General features: G+C 40.1%; 1 protein-coding gene and 1 long non-coding RNA gene across 2 annotated transcripts; one reads left to right on the top strand and one right to left on the bottom strand.

Annotated features, from left to right (window-relative positions):
• Positions 1-949: 949 nt before the first annotated feature.
• Positions 950-3,775, bottom strand: LOC135947691 (uncharacterized). Its single transcript, XR_010575703.1, has 3 exons — positions 3,244-3,775; positions 2,734-2,891; positions 950-2,105 (listed from the first exon to the last, which is right to left on the bottom strand). It is a non-coding gene; the product is annotated as an uncharacterized LOC135947691 (long non-coding RNA).
• A 4,454-nt stretch (positions 3,776-8,229) lies between these two features.
• LOC135942965 (uncharacterized) lies at positions 8,230-8,946 on the top strand. The gene has a single exon (XM_065489333.1). It carries the CDS (start codon positions 8,230-8,232, stop codon positions 8,944-8,946), a length of 717 nt encoding a protein of 238 aa, XP_065345405.1.
• Positions 8,947-9,372: the final 426 nt, after the last annotated feature.

The raw sequence follows: 9,372 nt of genomic DNA, 5'->3' as shown, positions 1-9,372 counted from the left end.
CCGCTTCATTTTCAGACTTCAATTAATTTGCTTTTATTTTGACGTGCTGAAAACCAAAATCGGTTCAGCCATTCGCCGTAGAAACGTTGGAAAATATTTTTTTATTTCAAAAAATAGTTTTTCACGATTCTACGGCGATTGGCTGAACCGATTTTGGTTTTCAGCACGTCAAAAAAAAGCAAATTATTTGAAGAATGCACAGTAGCAAGATTTCGTTTGAAATCGCAGCGGAAGTGCCTACAAAATCGAAAGTCTACGGTGGCGCCATCTGTTGGCGGCTTCGAACATTTAGGGTTTATGCAACTGGTGAATTGAATAATTAGCTGTGGCAACAAGGAAAATGGATTTTGTTTGTGGAGCTACTATTCTATATATTAAAAGAGTGAGTTACAAAGTGAATATTTAACTAAGTTAAAGAAGATAATCTAATAACAAATTTTGTGCACTCTTATTATACCAACCAAAGTTGAATACAGATATTAGTTTTATCTTGATTTCGCTTCCTTTATTCGTGATTTATCCAACGGTGTGCACATTATGCGAGATGAAAATGGGGCATAAACAGTGCTCAAAAAATTTTGGGTAAAGCTTATTTAATTAAAAAATTTATAAGTCATTGAATTTGGATTGAAAACAATAAAATTTCCAAATAATTTTACACAGAAAATAAAGCAAAATACACTGGAAGGTTTCATTAATTTTAAAGTTGCTGCTGTTTTTTGATAATGCCACTATTCATTTTAATTTGGTACAATTTTATACATCAATGTGCTTCTTGACAATATGATCGTCCCTACGAGAAAAATCACGTGGTAGACACGTGAAAATCTCGTGGTTTTTGCCACGAGTTCACGTGTCTTGAAACACGTGTCTACCACGAGTTAGACACGTGTGAAGTCTCGTGTCAAATCACGTGTTTTGGAAACGAGTCACGTGTTTGATACGGGTTTGGAACGAGTTGAAACTAGGCTTTAATTTTGCATTAAATATATTTATTTTCAGCAAATAATGACCATTTTACATATACAATAACAATTAATATTCGCATACATTTGTTCTACTGCTCGCGGCTAGCTCGTCGAAGAGCTCGGTTCGCACTCGAGAGGGGGTTCCGACTTGGCTCTCGCACTCTCACCCTGGCAAAGAGGGTGGTGGTTGTTATTTCGGTCGTCTAAGGGAGAGTTTGACCTCAATTTTGATTCCCCACTTGCGGAACAAATAGTTAAGGGTGAATTTTCTCGAGAGTATTTAGGGTAATTTTCAATTAGGGGGTATTTTGACTTTGACCGAGATCAAACTCCCCCATAAACAACCGAAACCACAACCACCACCCTCCCTGCGAGGGTGGGAGTGCGAGAGCCAGGTTTGAACTCCCTTTCGAGCATGAACCGAGCCCTTCGACGAGCAGCGAGGCATTCGGCACAACATCCTTTCAGTAATGAAATGAACATGCAGACCTAAGCAAACGAACGTTCCTTAAAAGACTAGCTTAATACGTTGTTATATTTTAACATAAACTACTAAACTCTGCTCAAGTTTTTAACTCTGATTGATCAATTTGTTTTAAGAATATAGAATATATTAAGTGAATGACTGAATATGTGGAAAATAAATTCATAATTAGAACATTAAAATTAAAATGCAAGTACAATATTAAATGTTTTCATAACCTCCAATTGGTTAGCATGGGGATAAGTATAAAATTTAAACTGCTTCTGCAGCTCTCGGCTATCTTTTCGGAGGGCTCGGTTCGTACTCGAGAGATTTCCAGCCTGGCTCTGACACGCTCTCACCCTCGCAGGGAGGATGGTGGTTGTGGTTTAGGTCATCTAGGGGAAGGGGAGAGTTTGACCTTACAACCATGACCACAACCACCACCCTCCCTGCGAGGGGGAGAGCGCGAGGTTGGAACCGCCTTTCGAGTGCAAACCGAGCCTTCCGACGAGCAGCAGAAGCAGTCGGCACAATAACGAAGACGATTCAGTCGAATACAAAATTGTCTCACGTGGCTCCGACGGCTCCGTATTCTTCTTGATCTTCTTCCTCATCAGCTGCTTTCTTCATCCGCTGCTCTACTTTTTCCTCCTCTTCTTCTTGGGCCCACTCTAAAACAGACCAAAAATTCAATTAACTGTCAATTATCTATGAATGAGTTGATACTATAAACATTATTTGGTTTGTAAAATAAATTTTAGTCTAATATTACAAGTTAGACTTTTCATCCCAGACCATTAAAATTTATGGTGTTAAGATTTTCATAAATTTATGCTGTTCGTTAAAGAGTATTTTCATTTAAAGAAATTTAATCTTGTGCACAAATTTTAATTTTCAAGGTTTAATATTGACTGTATTTTGCGGGTTAATCATCTAAATAATATTATCCTTAAATAAACATTAATTACTGTTGAATCTAACAATATTAAGATTTAAATTCTTCAGAATTCCAGACATACATGTAAGAATAAAAAAAACGGGATTTCAACAATGACAAGGCAATGACAGGACTTATAGTAATCAACAAAATTACATTCCTTTATTCCTTACACAGGAAATGGAATTATATAAGATATTAAAATTGCTAAAGTAAGTTGCGAATATATGTATGTTGTCGCAAATGGAAATGCAAACAATATAATACATTACTGGATTTAGAGTCAATGAAAAATGTTTAAGTTCATAGACACATGATATTTAACACTGATATGAACACGTTAGACATTATGCAAATATTACCTGCCAGAAATATCGAACCATTTTATCCCAGGGTTTCGCTCCAAAAGAGGTCCGTCCCTCACAATCAGCGCAGGAGCCTCAATGGGGTTCCTTTCACATGGAAGATGCTGGCGCGGCAGGGCCATTTCGATGGAAGTTGCCATTTCACAATTTGCAATCTGAAAACACAGAATTTTAAACATTTCAACTAAGCAAAACAGCAAAAATAGATAGTTGCCAAAGTGCATGTTGTTTTAATTGTTTAAAAAGTATAAAATTCAGGTAATGAAACACGTCTTGGTGCCGTTAAAATTGCGCATAGCTCAACAAACACCTTAATTTTCAGTGTCGAATTGGTCGTTGTTGCCCTTTTCTTGCGACAAAGAAAATCGCGTTTGGTTGTTGAGCTACGCAATTTTTACGGCACCATAAGACGCGATGCCGTTTACATTTCGTGATAAACAAGCTCATTTTATGTAATATGCAGATTTAGAAATAAGAAAACTATAATGATTTTAACGCATTACATACCTGCAAAACGAGTTCACACCGAAATGCGGCAGATTGTTGATGATGACGGGTCTAAACACACAGCCGCGGGACGCGTAAATCCAGAAGGGTTTCCGCGGGTCGTGCAGTCACTCACAGCGGTGTTAATTAGCGGATTGCTTACGTAATTATGCGTAAAGAACTGGCCGTGAATGCGCGAGTGTGTCACACTGTCACAAGCTATTCTCTTTCTGCCGTTTGACCGTTGGCTTTGGCTGCTTACGCGTTGTTCCCGATCCTGCCTGATCCTGCATGCTTGTGCTTCACCAGCTCCCGCCCCCACTTTCGCTTTTTCTCTTGCCGTTGCCGCTTACGCTGCAAGCAGCAACACCAGCCGCTCCTGCCCCTCCTGTCCCTCCTTGCTCTTCCCAGCTGGAATCTTTATTGCGCGCTTGGATGAAATTACAAATTTGGTAAATAACCAGCCGCGCGAAGTGCAAGCAGTAGAGTTGCTGCGGCGCCCTGCACTTTAAATTCCGCTAGCGAATTTTTTAATTTCACATCAAATGAAATAGAATTAAATTTAATTAATAAAAAATTTGAATAATATATGAAAGAAATATAAAGGCAGGACCTAATTAAAATAAATAAAATTAGAAATTTAAAATTAAATATTCCATTGTCGATTATCCGTTTGATGAATTATTTCTAGTAAATTATCATTTTGACTTTAAATGTTTGTAAAATATTTTGATTTTTTTGGAGAAATAAAAAGGAATTAATTGAAATTAAAATTTATTAAATTTAAAAATTGATTCCTCGACAAATTTTCTATGGTTAAAGTGGGAAATTATATGATACACAGGACTTAAATATACTATGTAGTGTAATAGCTAATTTAGGTGCAGTTTTTCTCTTTTTAAAATTATTTTGAGGGCAAATTATTATACCAAACTACTCGTGTAACGGTACACGTGTTAAACACGTGTTAATCACGTGATTTCCAACACGAGTTAAATTGACCACGTATTTTCAAAGAATTTTGGAAATTGTTGCCCATTCTTTAAATGAAATGGGCAAAATTGTATAAATTCTAAGAAAATATAAAATTTAGCTAGTCGTGTATTTTAACTCGAGTTGAACACGTGATCTATGACACGTGTTCATCACGTGATGTCTGACACGTGTTTAAAAACACGTGTTTTCACACGTGTTCAACTCGAGTTAAAATTCACGAGTAGCTAAATTTAATTATTTACCCTTAAAATCATTAAATTAAGGAACAAAACTGCAAATTACATAGTTAAAATGCAATTGAAGCAATTAACAATTAATTTAATTTTTAACTCGTGTCCGGTAACACGTGTTTATCACGTGATGATCACGTGATCCAGAAATATTAAAAACACAAAATAAATCAAAATTTCCAGTCAATATTGACTAAGGGGGCCTCAAATAACCCGGGAAAAATACAAAAAAAATATTTGAGGGGGTCACCGAAAACTCGTGTCAACACGTGATTTTTCTCGTAGGGGTACAAATGATTTCTTTTCATATAAAATTTCGGGCACTTGTCACAATAGAAATTATTCCTCTAAGTACAGACATGCTTTTCAAGAAGGCCACGGCACTTGAATTTGGAATGGCAGCGGCGGCAAGTCTTGATGGTCCGATGTCTTATTATTTTTTGAGGGCTCATCTCCTGGGCACATTCCGCGCAACGAACATATTCGTGCGATCTGTACTTGTGAATCTTGAGAATAGTTTCAGAGGCAAACAAATGGTTGCACTCTCCACACTTAATCATCTTTGGTAAATGTCTCCATTGCATGTGCCCCTCCATGCGTCTCTTTTCAAATGAAGAATAGTCGCAATGGTCGTAGCGTAACTTGATAGCTTTGCACAGTGTGAAATTTTCTGAAGTGGCTATACAACTTCCCACGCACGTTGAACGATTCTCCTCACTCCTTGCAACTATAGGGGTTTTGTTTGCAGCTCTTCTTATGCAATTGATACAAACCCGAGCACTCGAATTTGAGTTTGCATTTGGTGCAAGCCAATTGCCTTAAGTGGTCACCCTTGTACCCGTGAGAAACGTCCTGGCCACAAGATTCGCACTTGTCGAATCTATGAATTTTTTTGTAGTGAACACTAGCCAAGTATTTCGAGCCAAATCTGGCGTCGCAATTGTCGCATTTGAACATCTTTGGGAAGTGCTTCGACTGTTGGTGTAGCCTCAACTTGGACTTCTTAGTGGTAAAATACTCGCAATGCTCGCACTGCAAAAGATTTTCCTTTATGCCTCTTTTGTGCAACGAATTGATATGGAGAATCATTTCAGACTTGGACTTGAAGTACTCTTTGCAGCCGTAATGCGTGCACGTAACCAGTTCAGGATGCTTGACATTCATGTGCTTCCTCCACGAATTTAGTGAGGAAAACAGTTTTACGATTTTACAAAATTTGCACCAAATATTCCTTCTTTCGCCTGGTTTTTCACCTTTCTCGTGAAAATCCTGCTGCATGTGCTGCTCATTTTCCTCCTCGGTGTGAAAATAAGTCGTGCAGCCCCGAATTCCGCATTTGATGGCTTCTTTGTGAGACACTCTGACGTGATCCATCAGGTAGTCGTATCTCTTGCCGCAGTAAAAACACACTCCACTGCGATCCCTCTTCTTAGGGATTTCCTTTTCGTATTTGGCCAGATCAACCTCTTTCAACTGCACCCAACACTGTTCAACTTCTCCAACTGTCAAATTTGGAGAAAAGTAACCACCATGATGAAATTTTAATTAAAAATTCCCTACCTGAATAATTCTCCCGCAGCACCTTAGCATTTTCTCCCAAATCAAGGTTTTTCGGCCACCAAGCAACAGCCTCGTCTCCAGACTCATCCCCAAACCTACAAAGTCACGCGTAAAAACAAAATAAAAATTTTAAGCTAGTGAAAAAACTCACTCTGCCTGCCAGATGCAAAAATAGCAGATCAAAGAGTCTTCTTCGACCACCTCCGGCAGGTTTTCGTCTTCTTCCGTCAGGTTCATGACCTTCATGGCCCATTTCCTCAGCTTGAACCTTTTTACCTGCGACGCGAGGACGTGGCCGTCCCACGTCGGACACTCGCACAGTCTGCAAAGCGGCTTTTGAATAGCAGGTTTTGCTTCTCCGACTCTTGGCGGCTGCATCTCTCGACTCCTCAAGCTTCTGGTTCTGGAATTTCTCTCCATGGCTTCTCCCAAAAAGGTTTTATTTCTATGCCCAGTTCCTGATTGGGTCGGCTCAGCAAAAACAAGCGAATTTCTTCACGCGGAACTTTTGCTGCTTGCATCTTCCTGAGAAGCCATGAGTGTTTACAAGCGACACCTCCGTTACTCCGGCCACGTTCGCAGTGGTGTGTGCGACAAGGAGAATTAAAATTTTGGCTATTATATGTTTTTTTCACGTTTTTAATATATGTTTATTTGCTTTTTTTATTACTTTGTTCTTTTTATTGATAATTATCTAAATTAAATTTAGATTTCGACTTAAAAACTTTAAAATTCGAGTAATGCTATTAACTCCTTATCTTACCTCTATCACGCTTTTGGAGGCAACCAATCAGCGTTCAGTGCGTTTTGAATGGCGCGAAATCCAGATAATTTTAAAGAATTATCTCATCATTTGTGGTTCATTTTACGCGCCAGGAGTCGGGACGTAATGAATGCGCTTTAATGTAACACCGGCAAAAAAGTGCATACATATAGTACCTGATCAAGTTCTCGGATTATTTCTTTTCCAGTATGGAAATATGGAAAAATGAAGGATATGATGCATTCGTTTTTCCTTTTTATTCATCCCTCAACAAAAATGTTATAAATATTATGAATTTAATGAGGAGCGGGCCGAACGGCCAAATAGTTGAGGGCTGGTGGAAATGAAACAAGCATAACGAAAGTTTAAACTTTATTTTTTTCGATTTTTTTAATGTTTTTCTTTTGATTATGGAATAAATTTAGCCAAAACAAAGAATTGAATTAAAAGAGCTTGTGTTGCCTCCAGCCACAGTCTCAACGCAGAGAAGCCTCTAAATTAAATATGGGAAGCAACAGTCACAAACGCGGGCCGCTTGACACCTTGACAGTCAAGTCTTGGCATTATTGGGCATTCTGGTCGGCCAGCCGGGGTTTCGCCAGGTCCGGGCCTGCTCTCGACGGCAAATTGCACACTATATACTCGCAAAACGTAGCTCGGCCAAAAATTGAGCTATTTTTACAGAAGTCAGCTAAAATTAAACTAATATTTTTAATTCCTGCTTTTAAATAATGGAACAAACAACTGATTTTTATAGTAGCAAACTTACAAAAGGCCCTACATGTGGTGTATTAATCACTTTGATCTGCCCCGCGGTGTCCAGAGTATATTATGTCCCTGAAGCTATTTCAATAGTTCGTGTCGATCATTATATTTCACCACATTTTGCCAGCCGGGAAACACTCACTCGAATACCTCCAACGAGAGACAGTGGGCTGCAAGTGACACAAATATTGTTGTGGGAAAATTGGTTTTAAAGCCTGCGGAGAACTGGATACGCACAGAGGTGTTGCTTGCCTGCGCGCGAGTCCTATTACGTGACTTCGATGTATTATATTTTCTTTTTCCCGTTTCTTGCGCTCTTTTGTGTAGCGACCTTCAACTTTCCTTTTGTCTGAAGCACATCTCATCAATCAAACTTGTCATTTTCTTACCTGGAGATCAATTTATTTGACAAGGGATGATTTATATAACTTACGTAATGTTTTTACCAAGAAAAGAAAGTTCTTGGTTTAAACGCTATATGTAGATGGTGGGGATGGTGGTGCATGCATGCCTTGGAGTGGTGCGATTAGTGCCGGGGGGGGGGGGGAGGGCACGAAAAGCGTAGGATCGGCATTCTTACTTGCTCATTTCACTTCTGTCAGTTTAAGGAATAGTTCGTTGTCTCGTGTGCGCGCAGCAGACTGGACCTTTGTTGAAGTTCATCGTGCACTCGTTTCGCCTGCGTTTATAATGATGGATTTTGCTGAGATTGATCCTCAGGACGTATCGCTCGAGCTGCAGCGGCTGATGGAGGACTTGCAAGACCTCGACAACACCTTTTCGGACATTCTGTCGAATCAGATGGGCTCGCCGCACCTGAGCAAAACGAACACGGCCAACCTGAACCACTCGCCCGTGCACTCGGGGGCCTCGTACGGCAACGAGGCGAGCAACGTGCCCGCCATCAATGACTTGCAGCAGTGTCCAGTCGGCGCCGTGCCGTACGCCTCGCCGACGGGCCCTGGCTTTTACAGCAGCGGCACTATCGGCTGCAACTCGAACGCTATGATGAGCGGCAACGGGTCACACAGGCACCTTTCGGCGCTCAAGGGTGCGGGCGGCTTCTCGCAGAGGGCCACCCGAAACGGCACCGGCAAAACAATGGACAAGTCGAGCAAAGAGTACCAGAAGCTTCGTTTGAAGAATAACATCGCCGTGCGAAAGTGGCGGGAAAAGGAAAAGCTGCGCTCCAGGGAGATCTCGGAAACGGTAGCAAACCTCGCGAATGAGAACATGGAACTGGAGAAAAATGTCGAATCCCTCACTGAGCAACTGAGCCTGCTGAAATCAATGTTAGGCAACAACGCCGGCTCGCTGCCCGAGCACATGCAGCGTGACCTCGAAAATGAGCTACTGATGCTTCGTCAACAGCAGCACTTGGGCCACGGCTCGGACGCAGCTCCCAATTAACGGCTCAGGATTCTATATTAAATCGTGCGGCTTTCACCCGGAATGATATTTTGTTGACTCCAGAGTACAACATATAAGGAAACAATAAAATTTTGTAAAGAAAATTAGCAAATGTCGGTGGATTGGCGCTTCTCGCAACAGACCTTTTTACGATGAATTCTCTGTAGCCGCGCGACTTTTGCTAATGCTGGTTTACCGTCTAATTTATTTCTTTTCGATTCCTGTGCTAATATTATTATTCTTATTAATGTATATACATAGACATGGTGAGTGTTAACCTTTGTGTGAAATGTAAACAAAAATATTTTGAAACAAAATACAACTAGATGCTTTTATTCCAACAAGCTATACCCCTGAAAAAAAGAGGAAAAATATAAGTAAAAAAGGAAAACTGCGAAGGAGAAGCAATAATTATGAGGACCTTCA

The sequence above is a fragment of the Cloeon dipterum genome, chromosome 1, assembly GCF_949628265.1.
Source record: "Cloeon dipterum chromosome 1, ieCloDipt1.1, whole genome shotgun sequence".
Lineage (NCBI taxonomy): Eukaryota > Metazoa > Arthropoda > Insecta > Ephemeroptera > Baetidae > Cloeon > Cloeon dipterum.
Note: the sequence above shows the minus strand (reverse complement) of the source record. Positions and strands in the feature narration are given on the sequence as shown.